Source organism: Dromiciops gliroides, chromosome 2 (assembly GCF_019393635.1).
Source record: "Dromiciops gliroides isolate mDroGli1 chromosome 2, mDroGli1.pri, whole genome shotgun sequence".
In the NCBI taxonomy this organism is placed as follows: Eukaryota; Metazoa; Chordata; class Mammalia; order Microbiotheria; family Microbiotheriidae; genus Dromiciops; species Dromiciops gliroides.
This window is the reverse complement of record NC_057862.1, coordinates 53,758,979-53,781,979: the sequence shown is the minus strand read 5'-3', so window position 1 is coordinate 53,781,979 and position 23,001 is coordinate 53,758,979. Positions and strand designations below refer to the sequence as shown.

Genomic DNA, 23,001 nt, shown 5'->3' with positions numbered 1-23,001 from the left:
TTGCTGACTCTCAGGGGGCTGTAGCCTGGGGGAAATGGAGCTGGGCAGTGGCAGGAATTTCCTCTAGGCTGCCCGAGAGCCTGAGCTGCCTGGTACGTTCTGGCCAACCAAGCATTCATGGCAGCGAGGGATGAAGGCTGGCTGGTCAGGCAGCCCCCTGGGGCAGCATTGGGTACAGCATAGAGCCTACTAGTGGCTGTGATGAGTCCCAAGTGCCACTTCTCAAGAATCCAGAGCTCTCTGTTCCTCCTGGGGAAGAAAAGGGACAGGTCCATCCCATTTCCTAAGGAACAGGCCCTATATATCAAATATTCCCCACCCCACCTTGCAAGCTAGAGATGGGTCAGTCCAGGGTGTGCCTGTGGCCTTTAGGGAAAGGGTCCTGTCCTCATGTGAGATGCAGAGGACTCATGGCTCTCATCTGCTGGGCTCAGAATGTATAACGGATGAGGTCGGGAGGGCCACATCCCACCTGGCATCCCAGAATAATAGCACAGACAGTGAGAGAACTGGTCTTTTCCCATCACATTCTGCACCCAACCACCTTCCTCAGGTCTTCCTACACAAGGGCTCGTTGCTGTTCTGTCCCACCTGAAACCCCTCCGATATCTTGCTGTTCTTCCCAGTCCTTCCTGTTCACATGAGGCAAGGCGGCCAACCCCTGGGGAGATGGTTGAGTGAACTGGGCTCCTGTTAAGCCAAGTGTAAACATAATTCCTGCCTCCTGGAGGCTTAAGCCCCTTTGTGAAAATCTGCTTGTTTTCCCCCCATAGGCTGGTCTCTGTCAGTGTCTGTCTGTCTGTCCTCCTGTTTGTTCTCCTTTGTGTCAGTGTGAAACTCTTGACCTCTTGATGAAACCTTAGTAGTCTCATAGCAATCCTGAGTTTCTCGGTAGAGCCTAGGGAGATTGGGTGTCTCTTCTCCTTCAGCTCAGCTGCTTGGCTCCCAAGAATCTGAGTTAGATGTCATTGGAGAGAGGGTTCCCAATTAACAGTGCAGTCCCGTGGTGTCAGGGCCTTTACTCAGTGATGCTTTCTCCCCAGAGATGGAGCATTTCCTAATACCAATAGAGGTATGTCCCAAGGCGGGTGAGATTTGGGGCTCAGGCGGCCCCAGATCCCACCACCCCGTGAGCTCTGCTCCTGCCGCCCCTCTAACCGAGGGGGACTGGGAGGGACATTCTTCCACTGGGCAGTCATCCTACGTAGGTTCTGAGGACCGGAAAGATGTCAGAGGCCCCAGTTGAAGCTATGCCTCTGACGGGCCCAGAGCTCTTTTGGTCTTTCCCTTCTACCAGGAATTCAGATTGGAGAGAGAGAGAATGAGAGAGGTTTATGCTGCAGGAATCCTGATTTTCTGCTTTGTCTTCACAGCTGCCAAAAGCCTGTTGAATAAGAAGTCAGATGGAGGTGTGAAGGTAGGTTTCTCATTCGCTCCCCAGACCAGTCTCCTACTCTGACTACACTTACGCTAGGGACTTGTACTTGTCTTATTCCCCCTCTCTTCTTATGACCCCAGGCCTGGATATTTTCCTTCTAAATCAAAGTTCTTTTCTGTCTTAAGGCTGCAGCATCCAGTGGGCTGAGGGAAAGAAAGGAAATGATGTTTCTCCTCCAAAGGACTCGGAGGCCACTCATCCATAAATGGTGTAACTTGGGAAAGCCTAAGGACTGAACCCTACCTCTTCTGGGAGGTTATCATCCTCTCCTTTAGGTTTTCCCCTCCGGATTTTTTTTTAGGTTACTTGGTTAATATCATTAACTTCCTCAGTATGATTAAGTGTTGTGTAAAGTAACAGAGACAGATGTGCGGCTGTTGGATTTTTTCCTTTCCCCATTCTGCTTTGGGTGAGTCCATTTTCCATGCAGAACCAGGAAAAGAAAAGTAGGGTTCCACGAGGAGTTCAGAAACCAACAAGGGGCCTCATTAGGATGACTGGGTCAGGGAAGGAAAAGGCCAACTTTGTCTATTTATGGACTCCTAGTTGAGGGGAGAGAATGACCAGCAAGTAAAAAGAGGCCACGGGGATGGTTTTGGGCAGAAATTGGTGCTATCTTGGGCAAAAGTGATGACTGCTGTAAAAACTGCCCAAGTGTATAGAATGTTTGAACTGGACTTTTCCCCTAGGACCTTGTGTATGTGTCTGCATCTGAGATGTGAACATGTTCCTCTTCCTCTTTCTTGTACTTTTTCCCTGCCCTAATTCAATGTGCATGGCTGCTTCTGTGTACTCTCAGGGGGCTGGGGGAGTTTGGACATATCAGGGGAGGAGCAGAAACTGGGTAGGAATTTGGAAAGGCAGTGAAGGAACTGCAGGTGGACAGGGCCAGGCCTTAGTTGGGGGGGGGGGGGAGATTTGAGCTTCATTCCCTTGGCAGAGATACTGGATGAAGTCAGTTGCTATGGATTTATTGAGTATTTACTGTGGGGCTCTGTATAGAAGCATGAAGTCCGGTTTTACCCTTAAAGAAGTTGGCCATTTAGTCAAGTAGGTGAACCACCTGCACATAGAATGATTGTGAGAACAATCAGGTCAGACTATGCTGAGTTTATTTCAAGGGCAGCAGGAGGTCAGAAAAGGGAGAAGGCAGTGTGGGCTGGTACAGTTGGGAAAGACTACATGGAGGTAGCAGAACCCAAGTTAGGTCTTTCAGGATGAGCTCTATATAAGTGCTGGTGACCTATGTAGATGGGCTGCTAGGTGGCACCATAGTGCATAGAGTGGTAGGCCTGGGAGTCAGGAAGGCTCATCTTCATGAGTTCAAGTCCAACCTCAGATACTGACTAGTTGTGTGACCCTGGGCAAGTCGTTTAACCCTGTTTGCCTCAGTTTCCTCCTTCGTAAAATGAGCTGGGAAAGGAATTGGCAAACCACTCCAGTATCTTTGCCAAGAAAACCCAAAATGGGGTCACAAAGTTATACACGACTAAAAATGGCTGAACAACAATCTGTATAGGTGAGGGGAAGGAGCAAGAGTATTTCTGAGTGATGGAGCTAAAGGACAAGAGAAGATAAACAAAAGCATGGCAGCAAGCATGAAGATGGCTTATGTAGGAAACAATGAGGAAACAGCTAACTCTAGCGGAGATGAGAAATACTAGAGGCTGTGAATTATGAAGGGCTCTGAAAGCTAGGCAGTAGGGAGCTATGATAGGTTGTTGAGCTAGGAAGTGGCATAATGAAAGGTGGTGATCAGTCAGTCGGTAAACATTTATTAAGTGACTACTATATACCAGGCACTGTGCTAAGCAATGGGGATATAAAACAGGCAGAAGTGAAGTCCTGCCTTTGAGGAGCTTACAGTCTAATGTCTTGGAATATGAGTCCTAAAGCAATGTGTAGAATGAATCGGAAGAGGGCGACTTTGGAGACAAACTTAAGGAGCTGTTGCATTTTAGCTTTGGAAGATCCATCAGAAGTCCTCTTGTCCAGTTGTTCCTATCTCTTTTTTGTGTCATAGACTCTTGTGGTAGTGTCTGGCAAAGCCCATGGACTCTTCACATGTTTTAAAAATAATTGAGGGGGCAGCTAGGTGGCGCAGTGGATAAAGCATGGGCCTTGGATTCAAGAGGACCTGAGTTCAAATCCAGCTTCAGATACTTGACACTTAGTAGCTGTGTGCCCCTGGGCAAGTCACTTAACCCTCATTGCCCCACAAAACACACACCAAAAAAAGACAAACAAAACAAAAACAAAAAAATAATTGAGGGGCAGCTAGATGGCGCAGTGGATAGAGCACCGGCCCTAGAGTCAGGGGGACCTGAGTTCAAATCCGGCCTCAGACACTTAACACTTCCTAGCTGTGTGACCCTGGGCAAGTCACTTAACCCCAATTGTCTCACTAAAAAAATAAAAAAGAAATAATTGAAAGAAATGCTAAAGTTCAGTTAGTAAAAAGAAAGGCGTAATTTGTTTTTAACCATTCAAGTCCATGGATTCTCCATAATCTAGCCACAGACCCCTGGTTAAGAATCCCTGCTCTAGTCCAACCCATAACTGAAGAATCCTCTCTGACAGATGGTCATTCAGATTGTGTTTCTAGACCTCAACTGAGGAGGAACCTACTACCCACTGTTGCCAGCATTGCCTGGGAGATACTGGAAAGTCTTGCATTTGCCATCACAAGTGGCTTGACCTCTCTTTGCCTCCTCATTTGGGGACCTGTTCTACATCCTGTGTTTGTGTCATCTCTCTGAAGATGAATGACAGTATCTCAGGGCCTGTGATAAAGGATGGATGGCCAGAACAGATTATCAGATGAGGCAAGGCTCTTTGGTACCAATTCCAGGGTCCCTGAGAGACTCCTATAATCTGGGGTATCTTGTGTTTCCCTTGTAGTCAGCAAGGTAGTTCATAGATAAGAAAGAGGAAGTAGGGGCTACTCAGCAAGAAACTGGAAAAGTAGGACCTTTTACCTGAGGAGTTCCAAGTGGATGGTTAAAACTCTCTGGCCAAAGAGAGATACGAGGCTATATATAAAAACTCCCTGTAAGGACTCTTGATGCCAGACTAGCCTGATACATGGGGCTAAGACACATATAGGATTTTGTTTCTAAAACAACAAGGTTAGAGATGGATCACTTAGAAAGTTATGATCTACTATGTTCTGGAGAAAAACTGCAGTTAGATTATGCAGAATTTGACCAAAATGAGTGAGGTATCTAGGTGTTCATGAAATCTGGTTCTTAATCTCAGCTCATCCTTTGAAATCTGGTAATTATTGATACAGTAATTTTGTATTAAAACATAATAATAGTTTTTGTTTTTTAAAGCATAATGGAATGAAAGAGTTGGCTGTGTTCCCTATGACAAAGTTAACCACGCCTTTGAGAAACCCATTCGAGCCACAAGACTGTAGCACAGACAAGGGTAGGATCTAGCAACCATTTACTTTTCAAGGATCATCCTAGTTAAGTACAGAGTCACATCATCCGTAGACTGGTCCATTGGTGGCCATTTTTTGGTATAATGACCTGTAGAACAAAGAAGGGTGCAGAATGACCCTGTGTGCTATGAGAATCCTCTTCCATTTTTGTGTGATGGTGGTAGAATAATGGAAAGGGAGAGGGTAGATGATGCTAGGGCGGCTTACACAAGTTCTTAGACAGCCTGCATACACTAACTCTTGGCATCCTAAATGTGAGATCCTTGTCCAGTAGCCAATGAGTAGACAAACAACTGGAGGAACCAAATATATCGATCTTGACATTCTTGTTCTAAATGAAACCAGAAGAGGAAAGGAAGCTGCAGCTGAATAGAAGGGGTTGGTTCTCAGGCTCTCCTTGAATAGGCAAATAAAAGAATTGATTGAGTTTGGTTTTAATGTGGGGACTACAGGAAACAAGAACTATCACTTAAACGGATACTTGGGCACTTCATTTTTATTGCTCAGTGATAAGTATTTGCTTAAAGGCCACCACAAAGACAGTGGCAGCCTATGCACCACGACCATTGCAAAGAAAGAGCTGAAAGAGAAATGCTGTGATCAGACCCCCAAATAAAATCAGCATAAACATTTTTAAACACTCAGATTTCAATGCAAAAGTAACCGTAAAGGAGGACAGTGGGGAAATATGCTGTAAAACATGGTTCTGGAGTAAGAAAAAGAAACTGAAGATTTGTAGATTCCAGTTCTGCAGAGGGAGGCAGCATGGCCTAGCTAACACAGATGCGGCTCAGATTCTAACTCCAGTCCTCAGGAACTGTGTGACCACAGGCAAGTTATTTAACCTTTCCAAACACTGGTTTCCTCATCTACAAAATGAAGATAATAGCTGTATTTAATCTTAGGATTAACAATCTTAGGATTGTTGGGAAGCTCAAATGAAATGGTGTTTGTAAAGGGCTTTGCAAACCTCAAGGCACCTACATAAATGTCAGTTCTTGTTATGCAGAAGCATCAAGCCTGTACATCGGGAATATTTTTATTCAAGGAGAGAGCCGGGAGCTGCTAGAACACAGTGAGCACCAAGTCACATCACAAAAAAATGAAATTAATTCTCTTCTCATAGACGGGAATCAACTGGCAACCAATAGGGATGTCATTTTTGAACAAGCTATAGAGTCAAACCCTTGGCTTGTTAGAACAGAGATAAAAATCAACACCAAATTAAAAGAAAGAATGAGAAGATATGGCATGCACATATGTACACAGCTCCAACTGGACTTATTTCAATGAGCTGCCGATGCCAAAAAATGGGGAATGGATTTTAAAGCCCAGACATCAACTCAGACTGTCACTGTCTCCTTAAGGAAATTTAACCAATGTAAGTCATTTGCCACAGTAGGGAGACTTATAGAGCCTACAAATCACTTCAGTCAGCAAACATTTGATCTTGCCTAGCATGCACGTGCGCGAGTGTGCGCGCGCGCGCGCGCGCGCGCACACACACACACACACATTGTCCAAAGGCAAAAAAGGTTGAGAATGTAAACATTTATGAATTCTTCAGGGAAGGATGAGGATGGAAGATTATGAGAAGTATCACTTCCTTAAATATAAGCAAAGGAGGGCAAAACAGTAGTGAGAGTCCTATTATGTAAGACCCTCCTCAGTGTACTCATAGGTGAAACTGGAAAGGGGACAATAAACAGATGACAAGTGGAAAAGATTCTAAAATCATAATGAGAAAAATATGCACACGTAAGGGCATTCTTGATAAAGGCATGAGACCTTCACAAATGATAATTTATGGCAGACTACGTTTTTTCAAAGTGTCTCCCAAGTGTATCTTTAAATTATACCAAATTCCTGGAGAGATGTTAAAAGAGAGAACTTTGTGACCGCCTTGATTATTAATTTCCTATGAGGCATAAAACAGGGAACCATTTACTCTGGTTTTCTGACTTCTCTCAATGGATGTCCTTCACAGAGTCTAAATTGGAGAGGGATTCCCTATAGATGAAGGGGTCTTCCAGATACACCTGTCAGTAGCTGCTATTGTGCTAATCATCTCAAATTCCAGAACACTGCAGAGCCTCCTATAATCACTCAGAAGAACCCAGCCAGACTATACACATAAAAGAAATCCAAATGGATAATGATTGTATCTTTTCTCAGTTATGCTCTGTGAGTCGATGTACAAGCAATTGGTGTGTATCCATCAGTATAGATATAGATACTCATATATATATATATATATATATATACATATATATATATATATGAGATAGATATAATCTTAGATGATGGGCAAAGGATCTGGGACTCAATTGAATTGGGAGCCATGCATGATGGATTGCCTTTGGGAAACTGAGCATTGCTTTTGATGACCTCTATCTTCTCCTTGAAACAAAGGCCCATCTTCTTAACAGCAACAATTTTCTAGGGATGCTGTATGGAACACAGAAATCATGGAAGAATTCCAAGTGGTGGGTCATAGAGTTCAGTGGGAGGGCAGAGATCGTCTCATTTGGGGTTTTTTTTTGCCCATTGCCCAGCACATAGGACCTGATGCATAGTAGGCCCTTGATAAATATTTGGTGATCAATAGAAAAAGCTGTAGCATATTTCTCATGAATGAGACACAGTGTAAAAAGATACTATCAGAACAAACTTATAACCAGAAAAAAGTGGGTTAGTTACATGGTGAGGGCAGTGATGGATGGAATGATACCCCTAAAATGACAGCTGTAGAAGACCTCTCAGATGGTGTGCAGACTCTCTGTGGACAATTTATGGGAAGACATGGTTAGGTGAGGACAGGAAAAGATACAGATAGGGTTGCATCGTGTGCTGTTGGGGGACCTACTGATGCAGAGGAGATCACAAATCCATTTGAAATAGCCAGATATATGTGCTGGTCTTACAAACCCAAACTTCTGAAATGATGGTAAATTTCCCAACGTGTTAGATTTGTACAGGTCTCTCTTCTCAGGAGGTTCTCCCTTGGAAGGAGTCAAAAGCCTGAATAGGGGTTCTTGGCCATGTCACTCTGAAGGTGCATGTAAAGAAGTCATCAGGTAGGACTGGGTCAGCAGTAGGGCTCTGAGTTTCTGCCCAGGATCCTTCACATGTGGTTACAGCATGGAGACAAAGAAGAGGCAGCCTCCACCACAGATCTGGGAGAATAGTCAAGAACAATAATAGTTGCTCACATAGTGCTTTTTTTCAATAAGCATGTATAAAGCACCTACTGTATACTTTATAAAGCACTATGCTAGGAACTAAGGACACAAAGACTAAAAGGAAAAAAATGGAAGGAAAGAAAGAAAGATAGATACATAGATCCCCAAACTTAAGGAACTCAATGCTCATTTAAGAAAGGAGTAGGAGAAAACAGACAGCTCGAACATGGATGGGTAATACAAAATAGGAGGAGAAGACAGGGATCAGGAAGAACCTTAAGTAGGACTTGGCCCTTGAGCTGAGCCCTGAAAGGAGTTATGGATTCGAAGAGGAGGAAGGAGAGCCTTTTGGCTAATAGGAGAGACAGCCCGTGCAAGGTCACAGAGACGAAAGAGATAGAATGTCACCTATGGGAACAGGGCATATCAGTCAGTCTGGTCAAAATATAGGGTTGACTGAGGCAATAAATAAATGGATTTGTTTGTTTTTAAAATGTCTGGGGGCAGCTAGGTGACACAGTGGATAGAGCACCAGCCCTGGAGTCAGGAGGACCTGAGTTCAAATCTGACCTCAGACACTTAACAGTTACTAGCTGTGTGACCCTGGGCAAGTCACTTAACCCCAACTGCCTCACCAAAAAAAAAAAATGCATCTGGAAAGGTAGACTGAGCAAGTGCTTTAAGTTTACAAAGTGTCACATGGGGGTAGGATTGGGTCTGGTCTGCATGCTGCTGCAGGCTGTTTCTTTACAGAGAGCTTGTGTGTGTGTCTGTGTGTGTGTGAGTGTGTGTGTGTGTGTGTGTGTGTTTGTGCCCATCCAGGTGCCTTGTTAATCCTGCCGTTTATTGCTGGGCCACGCTTCTGTCTCTTTCTTCCTGTTTTCTGCCCTGGGACGGAGCCTCTGCTCGAATACACTAATCCAAGGCATTTCTGTGCTTCTTCTCTCACCTCCTCTCTCCCCTTCTCTTTCCCTTTTGCTGTGGTGTGTCCAGAAAAGGAAGTCGAGTTCCAGCGTGCACCTGATGGTGAGCCCGGCTGCCCACCCATCTGCCCACCCCGTGCTGCCTGCCCGCCCGCCAGCCATGCATACTCATCCTCATATCATGCATGTCTGCTTGTGCTCATTACCACCACATCTGTCACAGGTGGACAGGTGTGGCCTGTCCTCCTGGGCGGGGGCCATTGCACAGGGACATTCTCTCTTCCCTGCAGCCCCAGTGGCCTGGAAAGCGAGCACTGAAATGTGGTACGGCACCCCCCGCCACGGGGGTTGGGCTGTCCCCTGCAGCCCAGGGCAGGAGGTGGCCTTGGTTTGCAGAAGGCTGGTGCAGATCCCCAGGCACAGGGAGAGGAAGCTTACTCTCTTTTGGGAAGGAGAAGTTTTTGTTTTTGTTATACTGGCAAGAGACATAGACAGCCCCTTCCTGAAACGGGATCCACACTCTGGCAGCCTCCAAACGCTCATCTGGGATTCAGAGGGACAGATCTGGGCACCTTGTTGTTCTTGGGTCTCTTGGCTTTTTGGCCTGATGTGAATGCTTATTCCCCAGCCAGAACCAGGGTTTGGTCCTTCCCGTCCTGCCCAAGAGGATAAAGCCTGGTAGATCAAGAAGCCCTTTTCCTTTCCATGGGACCCAATGAGATAAGGGCACCATGAACCTATGTGGACACAGCCACTAAAACAAGAGGTCAAGATGCCAATCCCATTCTGTTGCTGTTTCTGGCTCAGGATGGAGAAGATCAGGAGGAAGTTGATTATTGCTCTCTAGCCCTGAGAGAACAGTGAATGGCCATTTGCTAGAGTGGGCTTTGCCTTTATCCAACCCCTATAGGGAGAGTTTTGTGAGGGACACAGACATGAGGGGACACGGGCTGTCCCAAGGATTTCAGCTCTGGCAGCTGGACTGGGAAAACTTTGTTCTCTGCTGACTGCAGGTAGGGGGAGCTGCGGAGCAGGGACTGTAATGAAATGGAGGTCTAGGATCCCTGATACCTCCTCTGAGATCCCATCCCCCTCTATTCATGGGGGGCCCAGCACAGTCTTCTATTTCTGTGGCTCCCTAGTGCCACTTGGTATCAAGTCTTCAGTGCCATCCCTTACCTTGAACTTGGGAGTGAAAGCCACCCAAGGGTAGAATCCAGATTCAAATCCTGTCTTTGCCACGTATCCCCCAAATGGCCTTGGGTCACTTAACTTCTCTGGGCCTCAGTTTCCTCATCGGTAACATGAGGGTGTTGGACAAGATGGCTTTAAAAGGTTCCTTCTAGGGGCAGCTAGGTGGCGCAGTGGATAGAGCACTGGCCCTGGATTCAGAAGGACCTGAGTTCAAATCCGGCCAGAAACACTTAATAATTACTAGCTATGCGACCCTGGGCAAGTCACTTAACCCCAATTGCCTCACACACACACAAAAAAAGGTCCCTTCCATCTCTAAATCTATGAGTGTAAGTCAACCTGTGGTCGGCAGAGGAAGTTCCTGCTGTTAGAGTTCCCTATGTTGTCAAAATCCCTGATCATTCACATTTTCCTATAATATTCCTCTTTTAGCTTTGGGTTTGGTACAAGGGACCCTGCAGAAAGGCCCCAGAGAGAGTGAGTGAGTTACTCTGTCCCTCCAAGCATAAATTATAGAGAACTATGAAGGTGCGAAAAGTGTGGTCTGGTTGTAAATCCCTACTTCCTACCAACCACTAAGTATCTAGCATGAAGGATTCCAACTTCATGTCGTGCCTGGTCCTATGCTGAGACTGGAAGCCTGTTGAGGAACATGGTTGCACAGAGAATGAAGCTGCTGTCTCATGGACTCTGAGCAATATTGAGAGATGCCTGGATGTGACTGTCCTCTAGGCTTTAAGGTCAGACAGTCATGGGGAAAGAAGAATAGATCATCGCTGCCCACCACAGAATCGGCCGTGGTCTTGGTTAAAGAGAGCTAGCTGTCCATCCTTGGCCCATGGAGATGCAACATGGGCTGTCTTCCTGCTAGGAAGCTTACTATGCGGTGGAAGAACCTGATACTTTGTGGCTGGAGAGAGTTGTAACTACAGGATGCAGCTGTCCTAGCTACTGGCTGTACAATCAGTCTATCTGCACTCACCTGCCGCATCCCTGAAATTCTGCTTGCTCAATGTAGCTAGCTGTTCCTGGTAGTTTTCTTTCATTCTCAGCAATCTTATTTGTTTTTACCAAGCAGAAAGTGGAACAGTACATCCCTATCTTGTCACTCTGAGTCAACAGATAGGCTTTGAACCTAGGACCCCAGGACAAGAAAGGACCACTATTAGTGACATCAAGGCCCAGAAGCATACTTCTGCTTTTGGAATTATCTCTCTCCTAATCCAGGAACAACAGACTTCAAAATCCAGATCTCCTTTTCCATTGAGGCTTCAATCTATGATGTTGTAGGGTGACTAATTTAGTTACAGGAAGAAAAATGGAATTGGGGTTCTGGTTATGGTTTGATCTCTTTATGACCCAGAATAAAAAGCCTTCTTACCATCTCTGACATGAGGAGAATCCCAAGTTTCCTGGATGTGTGAGAAGAACTGGTCCCCGATCCCAGCAGGAAATGCTAGAGAGGAGCTTGAAGTCCAGGCTGTAGGCTGGTCATTGCCAGAGATTCCTGTGGCACCGGGAGCCTCTGGGCTGCTCCCAGGTGTTCCCCCACCCCTGACCTTGGGGGGGCCTCCACGGCCTCTCGTCTGCTCCTCTCACCCATCTCCACAGCCATCGCTCCCATTTACACTGTAGTGTGGAGGCTGCCTCAGACCCGGCTCCAGTGGGGCCAGGGTCAGGGCCAGGGGTGAAGGGAGGTCTGGGCGACCATGTTAATTCTGGGGGAACTAAACCATCTGTTTTCTTGTCTCAACTACAGAGCAACAACAAAAACAGTCTCGTAAGCCCAGTCCAAGAGCCTGCGCCATTGCAGACGGCCATGGTACCTCCTGACGCCGGCTTCTCCGCCTCTGCCCGCCTCTGCCTCCCTTCCCTCACCTCCTCCCTCTCCCGTGGGGGCTGCCTCTTCTCCTTTCTCTCTTGGCTTTTTCATCCCCCACCCCCCACTCCATTAGAGCAAGCAGCTTCTTTCACCATCGCGCCCCTTCCCTTTCATGGGCCGTCTCTGACCCTGCTTGGCCTTCCTCCTCTCTCTGTGCTCCCATCGCGGCTGCTACTCCCCAACCCCTCCGCTGCTGCTGCCACCGCCGCCACCGCTGCTCTTGGGAAGGGGAGATGGAGGTGACGCTATATCCCCCTTCACACAAGGGCCAGGGCCGTGAGGGGATTGCTGCGTTGGGTGGGATGGGAAGTTAGTGCGGCCAGAAACACTGACTAGTCTGAGCTGAACTTGGGCTCCGAGCAGCAGAGCCAGCTGGACTCAGGGCTTCCTGGAAAGGAAGGCTAACTTCGGCCAGCCTGGTGTAGAGTCAAGAGGACTTGGTCTCAAATCCCAGCTCCCACTTCCAACTTGCTCCTGCTAAAGGCCAGCCCCATGATTTGGAAAGTACTTTGAATATGTTTTCTCATTTGATCCTCACAAGCACCCTGTGAGGCTAAGAAGTTCAATGACTTGCCTAAGGTCATACAGCTAAGTTCCCGAGGTCATATTTGAACTCACCTAGTGCCTTACTTACTACCTGCCTGACCTTGGGCAAATCACTTAATCTTGCTGATGCTCAGTCTTTTCATCTGTGAAAATGAGGAGGTTGGACTAGTTGGCTCTTAAAGCCCCTTCCAGCTATAGTCTACGTTGGGAGCTTATATGGGTTCCTAAGGAACTCCCAGCCAGAGGAACTCCTCCTGTTCCATTCACTCTCTTTCCAAAGGGGAATCTTTGCTTTTCTGGCTGGTGATAGCAGCCAAAGGGAGGTCATAGCAGGCCCTTTCTTCTGCTTTGCCCAAGCTTTGGGAGAAGCCAGAAGGTGAAAGCAGTTGACGGCTTCCCAGGCATAACTTAGCATGGGGCATAGACTTATCTTTCTCTTCCCTCCTTCCATACCTCCCATTTCAGTTCTTTCCTCTTTCCCCCTGTAGGGTAGTAGAAAGAACACTGGATTTGGATAAGGGGACCCAAGTTTGAAGGCTCTGCCCTCTTAGTTACCTATAATACCTTGGGCAGAGAGACCTCGTGATCTCTCTGGGCCCTGACTTCTTTCTTTGTGAGTCTAGATGATGACCTCCAAGGTCCCATGAACCTCGGGTCTCTGTATTCCTTGGGGAGCTTAGCTGACCTCACCCAGCTGTGATTCCAACTTCATGGCAGCTCTGATCTCTGCTTCCCATTGGTTTCTGAAGATTGAGTGTCTTTCAAGGAGGAAAAAAAAAAAGTGAAGTAGAAAAATCCAGACAGAACCTCTCATCCCTGCCAGTACAATGGATGTAGCACTAGACTCAGAGTCAGGAAGACCTTGAATCCAAAGCCAGCTTCAGAAACTCACTAGCTGTGACCCTGGGCAAGTCACAGCTTCTCTGGACCTCAGTTTTCTCATCTGTAGAATAAGGCAGGTGGCCTTAATGACGTCAGAAATCCCTTCCAGCTCCAGATTTGTCGTACTACGACCTCTCAATTCCCCTTAGCCCTCCAGAGGTAGGCAGCAGTGTCCATTCCTATCTGATTTCCCAGGCTCCCCTGGGCAGCCCAGCTTGGCCAGGGTTCTTCAGCTGAGATTGAATTGGAGGGCTTGGTCCTTTGGGATTGGTTTCCTGCCAGGCAGCTATGACAGTGCCCCTCTGGGAAGAGCTGCAGCCCTACCTCAAGACAGGAGGGCAACTCCCCTCTTCTCCTCTCACAGGAACCCCAAACCACCGTGGTACACAATGCAACAGACGGGATCAAGGTGAGTGCAGTCCCTGGCCCTGCCTGCCTCCTTTTCAGCCTGGGGTCAGTGCAGGACCAAGTGGGGAAGAGGGATCAAGGTTAGCTGATTTCCCTGGGTCCTGTGCCCTCAGGGATGCTGAGGGTCCATTCCCCTCATTCACTTCCAGCAGGGGCCTAGGCTGAAATGGAGACAGCCAGCCTGGTTTTTTTGGCTGTGTGTCCTGGAAGAGCCGTACTTTGTCCTCAGAAAGGAGTGTCTTTGGGCTCCCCTTACTCTTTGGCCATCCCCATTGTTGTCTTAGGTGTACAGGAGGGAGTCACTGCCCTCCCCTCTTCTCTCTGGAGCTGCCTCCCACTCCCCTTTATACTGCTCTAGTGTTTGAGGGCTGAATGGGCAGTCACGCTCTCTCTTTACCTGGCAGGGTTCCACAGAAAGCTGTAACACCACCACCGAAGATGAAGATCTCAAAGGTAAGAGAGGTGACTTGGCAAGGGAAAGGAGGGACTTCTTCAGCCTCCTTGCCTCAGGGCCTTGGGTTGGGGGGAGGAAACGGGTCCAGCTGGGTTGGACAAGAGCCTTTCTTCCCTTCCTCCCAAGCCTGAGTGAGCTTTTTCTGATGACCTATCTAACAGCCAGGCTCTTGATGATGTGTCTTAGGAATTGGTGCCTGGGGGTGGCAGGAAACCTATCTTCTAGAAACACAGGCATTATTGGTCCTTGGGGATGTCAGAGTCAGACGAACTTGTGCTTCCCCTTTACAAAGCCAAGGAGGTCTAAATATGGTCATTGGAGCAAGAAAAAAGGATGAGAGAAAGACCTAGTTAAAAAAAAACACACCACATGTTGGGGGATCATGGGTCTCACGCCACCCTTCCTCCAAAGGACTCCAAACCCATAATCATAGGTCTAATCAATTGGAATAGGAGCAATGTGATGGAGCAAACTGCAAATGCATATCAGCTCCTGACCCCTAGGGGTCTTGTTCCTTTCATCTGCTCCCTCCTCACCACCACCCAACCCACCCACCCCAGGCCTGGGCCAACCCTGAGGGATGTTGGAAGAGCTAGGAGCTCACTAGAACTGAGCACCCATCAGGGGCCATAAAGGGGACAGAACTTTGAAGCCCAACATAGAAATCAGGGATTTAGCATGAAATAAAGAATACTTAGAGGTCATGGGAGGGCTAGGATGGAGGAAGTATAAATGGCACCCAAAGTATGCTGGTAGATTGGAAGAAGTGGCCCTGGATCCCTCTGTACAGCTCCAAGAGCCGATTCTCTCCTCTTGAGAGTCAGCGTCCTATGGTCAGTGATAGGCTTAAGTGCATCTCAGCTCTAGGTTCTTCCTAGTTACAAAGGTTCTAGCCAAAGATGCAGCCCTTGGCCTCTCTCCATGCCAGGGTCCTCCATCTTTCTCAGTGCAGGCTACAGATGGGGAAGCCTCAGGGCAGAGGCAGTGGCTTGGGGTGTGGGCCAGTGCCCAGCGGCGGCCTGAGGCTTCACCGTGGCCCCAGCTCTCCAGTAGCATGGGCTTGGGGGTTCCCGTCCGGCTTGCGTGTTCACCTGCCTTGTTCTGTCTGTTTTGGCCACCCTCCCCTGCTCGGCTAGCTGCCCAGCTCCGCACTGGGGATCGCAGCAGCTTGGGGTCTGATGGACGGAGCCCCCGGGACAGAACAGCCCCCTCAGCAGGCATGCAGCCCCAGCCTTCTCTCTGCTCCTCAGCCAGTAAGTTGGAAGGAGGCGCGGCTCCCCATTCCCTCCAGAGTCACCCGGCTCCCCTTGCACTGAAGCTGTCTCTGGCAACCCCACCGACAGGAGCCAGGCCACATCTTAGCCAGGTTCTGGAACACAGCCTCTGCCCTGGGGGTGGGGGTTATAGGTTTGGGGAAGATGTATGGAGACAGTGGTGATCAGGGAAAGGCAAGTCGGCAAATTGCCCCTGGAGCCTAGGAAAGGATGTCATAGAAAGAGACAGAAAAAATCATTAATTGGCCTTGGGTCGGGCCAACCGGATGGGAGACAAAACGGGTCCATCATGGAGCAGAATGACGGTTATCAGTGGAAGTTTGTGTCGCTAGAGAAGCCGCAAAGATGTGGGGAGGGGTTAGACAGTCTAGCTGGTCTTCTCAGAGGGGCTCTCCCCCAATTACCAGTTATACTTTGGTGTAGAGGCCACCCTCCTTTTCTCCTCCTCTCGCACCATCCATCTTCCTGACCCCCTGGGCCCAGCCCCCTGAGCTACCCACATCCGCTGAGCAGATGATGCCATGGGGAAAGAGGTCTTGATGGGGTTGGATGGAGATGGGAGGGTGTGGGGGTGTGAGTGTGTGTATGTGTGTGTGTGAGTGAGTGTGAGTGTGTGTCTGAGTGTGAGTGTGTGTGTGAGAGAGAGAGAATGTATGAGTGTGTGTGTGTGTGAGTGTGTGTCTGAGTGTGAATGTGTGTGTGTGTCTGTGTGTGTGTGTGTGAGTGCACCTTGCAGGGATGTTTCTGGGAGGCTGATGGCGATCTTGATTGCCGCATGCCCAGCTGTGACTGTTGGCTGTGCGCTCCCTCCCTCCCCTGGTCTGTAATGTTCTGGCTGTGCCCGCCCCTACCGCCCACCGGCTGTGCTTTGGTTTTTGGTTTTTTTGGCTGTGCTGCCCCCGCCCTCCACCCCACACCGGGCTGCAGCGGGATGCTTTTCTAATGCTTGCATTTGTCTTGCAGCCGCTCGCTCCTGTGAGGAAAGGCTTATGGCCTGGGACGGGCCAGGGCTCCCATCAGGGTTAGCACGTGCTCAATCCGAGCCCTCCCTCACTCTGGTGGTGCCTTTCGCTCTTAGTGGCGCTCCGTGTAAGTGAGCCGCCCTGGAGTGTAGGGTGCTCCCCTCCCGGCCCCTTGGCTTCTGGGACCTCCCTGGGCCACAGCCCCGCCTACCCGCCAGCCTGCCACCCAGAGCTCAGTCTTGGTCTTCCAGGGACTCAGCCTGGTTTAACAGCTGGCTGGAGCTTGGAGCAGGTCAGCCCCCCTGGCAATGGTGGCACTCTCTGTTTCCAGCTAACACAGGCAAACCCTTCACCCCTTTGTACCTCTGGAGAGAATGGGGGCTGGCGATTCTTTCTCCGTTGTGCCTCAAGTGTCTCCCATTCCTGCCTGCTCCTTTTGAAATCCTTATACCTAGTGGGGGCTTGGTTCCCCTGGCCTAAGGGGACCAGAGCCATTTGGGGCTATTTTAGGGGTGATTGAGTACCTTGCAGTGAGGGAAGATTTTGAGTGCTGGGGGAGGTTCTTTTTGGGGTGGCTTCACCTAGTAGGTGATGTATCCTGTTGGTGATGTATCCGATGTCCCAGTTGGACAATGAAATCTTTCCACCCACATTTCTCCTGGGACTTTGCTTTGGTTTGTCTCTTGCTATGGGAGCAGGGCCAAAGCCCAAAGACCCATGCCCAATCAACTATCCTGGGGGGCTCATTGGGGGTGGGGAGCATCCTTTTCTCTGCAGATGGTTAAGATAAGGGATGATGGGAGAGGCCTGCTCTAATAAGCCCTAAAGGTAGAGAGAATAGAAGGTAATTACCTGCAGTCAGAGGCTCAGTGAAGAAATGGGGAGGGCTTTCCAGGGGCTCTTCCCAACCCCATGCAGGTGAATTGCAGGGCTTTTCTCCCACAGTTCGAAAACAAGAGATCATTAAGATCACGGAGCAGCTGATTGAAGCCATCAACAATGGGGATTTTGATGCCTACACGTGAGTAGAAGTGCATGCTTTGGCCATGGCTCACTTTCCAGGAGGTACCCATCTGACCTCAGGGTGTCTCAGGGGTTCCTGTGGGGCCTCAGAGTGCTAAGTCTCAGCCATCTGGATTTTACATAGGTTAGCCTTGCCCAGGGGATCAACTCTGAAGGTCTTAGAACTTCGTGGTGGATGGGAGGGAAAGTCCATAATTGATTAGAGAGGCCAAAGAACAAAGGCATTCAGAGTACCAAAGGATGAGGTCATGTCCCAGTATATCATCAATACTCTTACTCTTAGCACTTGACTAGTTTGCTGCTGCTGAGGTGGGAGGGACGTAGAGAGGTCCCTGACAACCTTGACTTGACTGGCTCTCCTCTACAGGAAGATCTGCGATCCAGGCCTCACCTCCTTTGAGCCTGAGGCACTTGGCAACCTGGTGGAGGGGATGGACTTCCATAAATTTTACTTTGAGAATCGTGAGTGGGTTCGTGCTGCTGAGATCCTCCTACCTGCCTCCTGTCACTTCCTTCTTCCTCCATCTTATTCCCACCCTCCCTTTTGTAGCCTCCGCTTACCCTAGCCTCTTGCTTCTATATCTCCATCCTTCCCCGCAACACTGCTGCCAAGACCTCTGTATTGCCAGCAGTCAAGTGTTGCTAAATGATGTGCCTGGGCTGATCTCGCCAAATAAGTAAACTAATAACTGTAGCTGTAAGCTTCCTAATAGGGCAACTTAAAATCAAGGGTAAGAATGCAAGCTGTGGGGCAATTTAGACAGCTGAAGGGGTTAATTTATAGCATGGATCCAGCCCTGTTTGGGATGTGGGGAAATGCATCTGGCTGGGTAGGAATTCCAAATATTGAGGTTGAAAGCAGTGAAGATGTTGGATTTCCAACCCTTAAATACTTTTTTGATGGATCTGAGAGCGATTCAGATCAGTTACTCACCCACACCCATTTTGGTCTGCTCATCCTCCGTGACATTTGACCTCATATAAATCCTCCACACCCTATCCATCTGAAGCACTCAGGAGGCATTGCTCAAGAGTAGCTCTTTTCTCAAACTTTTTGGTCTCAGGGCTCTTAAAATAATAAGGATTCCCCGCCTCGACACTAAAGAGCTTTTCTTTATGTGGGTTATATCTACTCATAGTTACCATATTAGAAATTAAGACATCTTTGTATCATTATGAAAATAGTTTTGACCTTGCAGACCCCTGAAAGGGTCTTGGGGATCTCAGATCAGCCTTTGAGAACTCTTGCTCTGAGGTGGTGGTTCTTTTTTTTTTTTTTAAGGCAATGGGGGTTAAGTGACTTGCCCAGGGTCACGCAGCTAGTAAGTATCAAGTGTCTGAGGCCGGATTTGAACTCAGGTACTCCTGAATCCAAGGCCAGTACTTTAACCACTGCGCCATCTAGCTGCCCCTCTGAGGTGGTGGTTCTTAACCTTTGGACCATGGACCCCTATGGCAATCAGTCTGGTGAGGTCTATGGAGCCCCTGTTTCTAAGAATAATGTTTTTAAATGCTTAAAATAAAATACACAGGATGACAAATCAATTATATTGAAATAAAGATGTAACTTTTTCCTGTTTGCTGGCCCCCTAAAATTTATCCACAGACCCCTTTAGGGGGTTTCCATGGGCCTAGATTGAGAACCCCACTCTAGAGCTCTTGACTGTGTGAAAGCCAGTGGGAGTACTGTCCACCCATTATTCCTCATTCTTATGTGACTGGCCCTCTTCTGCAGGAAGATTCTTGGATCCTCCCCTCATTCAAGTCTGAGACCCATCTCTCCTTTTAGTCATAAATTTGTCTGACATTCCTGACACCACTTCTTGCAGTCCATTTGTAATCTGTTAAGAGGCTATTCATACCTACCATGAACTTCTCCACTTTTCCTTTGGGTGACCCTTCACTTGAATTCTTTGAAGAAGGCATTCGAGAATTCCTTGGCGCTCCAGGGCTAGACGCCCATTTCCCTACCCCATTCCTGATACAAACACTTTCTCTCTCCCTCCCACCTTCTCAGCCCAGTCCTGCTCTGATGCCAACACTCATCCATCTCCATATCAGTTTCCATCCCTGTCCCCAGTATTCCAGCTGTGCAAAGGTAAAGCCCTAGATTATCTAAAAATGCTTTTGACTAAGGCTTGAAGTCTTGAGCTCTGAGAAGTCTTGTGTATTCTCATCGTCGTATTTTAACCAAAATTGGATTTGTCCCTCAATCAAACATGAGCCTAATTGGTTAAAAGCAGCATTTTATGGGTGCCCTGGCCACGATGAGATCTATCCACCCAGCTCCCAAAGGATCCTGTGAGCCCTGGGAATTTCCTGGATCAAGCCCTTTGGTGGTCACGGCTTTTTAACTGTCTTACTTCCTGTCACAAGTGGGTTTTTTTTTTTTACATTCCACGTCAGCGGTTGTGTTGTGTTCAGATAAAGGGGGGTGATGATATGATAGCGTTATCACAGACTAAGCTGTGGCAAAAGCTGTTGATGGAGATAGAGTGAGCCCCAAACTTTTGGGGAAATGTTGGGGTGCTGGCACCAAGGGGTGGTGCTGGACAGCAAGGCAAGAGGGGATGCTAGGTCAGTTCTAAATAGCAAGCCTGACACTTGTTCCTCCCTACAGTACTGTCTAAGAACAGCAAGCCCATCCACACAACCATCCTGAACCCCCATGTGCATGTCATTGGCGAAGACGCAGCTTGTATCGCCTACATACGCCTTACCCAGTACATCGATGGCCAGGGCCGACCTCGTACCAGTCAGTCTGAGGAGACCCGGGTCTGGCACCGCCGGGATGGTAAATGGCTCAACGTGCACTACCATTGCTCGGGGGCCCCGGCTGCTCCACTGCAGTGAGCTCTCCCACAGGTGAGCTCCACGTGCTGGGAGTCAGGGTGGGCATTTGGAATGGGAGAATCATAACCTACCCTCTAGGACCTTACTCTAGCCACAGGCTTAGTCAATTCAACCGATCAAGGATTTATTAAATGCTTCCTATGGGCAAAACACTCTGCCAGGCACAAAACAGAAGACAGTGCCTGCCCTCAAGAAGTTTATGTTCTATTGGGTGAAGGGTAGGGGAGAAGGTCCTGTGTTTCCCATCCCTGCCACAGGGATTCCCATCTCTCTGCCCACGTTGGGAATGGTAGGTTTGTTTACAGCTACAGCGTGGGCAGAAGTTCTTCTAATTGACCCTTGTCCTTTACTCCCACGGCCTGCTGCTGTGTTCTTTCCAGCAGTGGTGTTAGGAGATTCCCAGCCAGAGGTCAAACCTTCGCAGCCAGCGGCTCTGGAGGGCCTGAGTGACAGCGGCAGTCATGTTCGTTTGAGGTTTAAAAACAATTAAAATTACAAAGCGGCAGCAACCAATGCACGCCCCTGCATGCAGCCCGCCCGCCCATCGTGTCTGTCTCTGCTGTACCGAGGTGTTTTTTACATTTAAAAAAAAAAAAAAGAAAAAGAAAAAAGATTGTTTAAAAAAAGAAAAAAAAAAAGGAATCCATACATCGCTGATCATGTTTTAAAACCACCTGCAGCCCCCTCCCTCCCTGGGCTGGCAAGAGGGCAGGAGTTTGAGCAGCAGGCTCGTCTACCTGGCAGTGAGTGACCCCGGGGTTTGCAACCCCCCCATGGACTCTGAGAGGCCAGGCAGGAACTCTCGACACTGACCCTGCTGGAGGCCACAAGAGCAACTCTGTGCAGGGTTATCCGGATCTCTGCAGCCCCTGAGGTGGCTTGCCCAGCCTTGGGTCCTGGGAATGGACTGACTTCTTCCGAGTCTGCACTCGAACCCAGAAGGAGGGCCAGAACAGCAACAGGTCATGAGATGGCTAATGCTTGGAGCTTTTTTTTTCCTTCCCTGGAAGGAAGATGGAATCATCCCCAGGCAGCTACCATTGCCAAGGCAGCACTGAAAAGCAGTAGCTCCAAGATGGAGGGCTTGTGGCTGAGATTTTACTGTACTGTTCCACTTAGCGTAGATGGGAGATTTGGTGCTGCAGAAATTTGTCCACTAGGAAGCAGGCAGAAACCTGGTGTTAGTCTGACACGTACTTCCTTCATCCATTTCTAGAGGATGCACAACCAAGCATGGGTCTGGGTACCAAAGCCTGGGGCCCCAGCTGGGAAGGGGTAGGGGCTGCCGCTTTGCTTGTTGTTTGTTCTAGTGTGACTTGGCCAGGATGGAGCCTGGCCCATGGACCCCAGGGCCTGCCGCTCCCCTTGTAACCTTGGGCAGTTCTATTTCTGTGCTGATTTCACTCGTCTTTGTCTTGCTTTTTTTCATGGTGATGGCCCCAATTCCAAACCTCATGGGAGAAGTGGGGCTGTCCATCTCGTTTTCCTTCTGGAGTTGGCTTGTCTAACTCTTGCCTAGGTATCCCTATTTCAGGAGGCCTCTCTACTGACCCACAGAGGCTCAGAATTGCTGCTGGAGAGTCTGCATGGGCCTTCACCTTCCTCTACCCTGCATGCACCCCAAAAAAGGAGGTGCCCAGGGCCATGGCTCCCCTCAAATCAATTTTCCTTCCTGTTCCCAGGGGGTTCTACTGCCACAAGGGAGGGAAGGCAGGAAGAAGGAAAGATGCTTGAGGATAAATTGGTCTTATGCCAGGGTCCTCCGCACAAATACCTACCTACCTGCACCTTTCCAGGGAAGGTGGGCAGGCCCGAGTCCCTGGAGTGCCTTCAGAGTATGAAGCTATAGTGAGGAGGGACAGGAGAGGAGTTGAGAGCCCCAAAAGGACAGGTGTGAGAGCTTCGGTTGGGTTTGTTCAGACTCAATGGAGCACGGTGTGCATGCCCACCCTCTGGGCCCCAGGCCCCTTTCCCTTTCCTGTATTCTGCATTGCCAGCACGTAGACAACTTCACAACATGGTTTGGTTTTGCAGTCTTTTGAGACAAATGGTCTTTGAAACCCATAGCTTGATATCGGCTGCTCGAGTCCCACCTCTCCTTAGCATTCTTACTCTTCTCTCCTGGGGCTAACGTCAGCATCTATAGAATTTAGATTATTAAAGAAAAAAAAATCACCTTTTAAACAGGAAATGGAAGGCATTTGATGCAGAATTTTTGCATGATGACATAGAAATAATTTAAAAACTAGCTAGTGTTTGTTCTGAATGTTGGTAGACCCTTCATAGCTTTGTTACAACGAAACCTTGAACTAAAGATATTTAATAAAATAACATTTAAACAGTCCACGTTGTTGTTTATGTTGGGGGTTCATAGCTAAGCTAAGTACTTGTGGCAGGGTGCGGGTGAGTGCCGTCCCCTACGTCCCCTACGGTATCTGCGCGCTTGCGCACATATGCACACGTGTGCAAGCCCCTCTCAGTCTTGCCCCGACCAGATGTTTGGGGTCCACGGAGGCACGTGGGGGAAAGCTA

At 48.6% G+C, this 23,001-nt stretch overlaps 1 protein-coding gene across 50 annotated transcripts in view; it reads left to right on the top strand.

The window, feature by feature from the left end:
- CAMK2G (calcium/calmodulin dependent protein kinase II gamma) overlaps positions 1 to 22,813 on the top strand; it is a 65,989-nt gene extending 43,176 nt beyond the window's left edge. For 3 of the 50 annotated variants that reach the window (XM_043984779.1, XM_043984774.1, XM_043984777.1), the window contains 12 exons: positions 1,374 to 1,417; positions 9,062 to 9,094; positions 11,945 to 12,007; positions 13,860 to 13,904; positions 14,308 to 14,356; positions 15,494 to 15,610; positions 16,595 to 16,720; positions 17,539 to 17,614; positions 17,984 to 18,078; positions 19,634 to 19,714; positions 20,237 to 20,481; positions 20,853 to 22,813. In XM_043984779.1, the coding sequence (XP_043840714.1) occupies positions 1,374 to 1,417; positions 9,062 to 9,094; positions 11,945 to 12,007; positions 13,860 to 13,904; positions 14,308 to 14,356; positions 15,494 to 15,610; positions 16,595 to 16,720; positions 17,539 to 17,614; positions 17,984 to 18,078; positions 19,634 to 19,714; positions 20,237 to 20,469 (962 nt within the window). In that variant the 3' untranslated portion in view covers positions 20,470 to 20,481; positions 20,853 to 22,813. Of the gene's footprint in view, positions 1 to 1,373; positions 1,418 to 9,061; positions 9,095 to 11,944; positions 12,008 to 13,859; positions 13,905 to 14,307; positions 14,357 to 15,493; positions 15,611 to 16,594; positions 16,721 to 17,538; positions 17,615 to 17,983; positions 18,079 to 19,633; positions 19,715 to 20,236; positions 20,482 to 20,849 lie in introns of all 50 variants that reach the window. The other 47 variants (XM_043984784.1, XM_043984776.1, XM_043984789.1 and 44 more) reach the window with 31 other exon arrangements.
- The last annotated feature ends 188 nt before the right edge of the window (positions 22,814 to 23,001 follow it).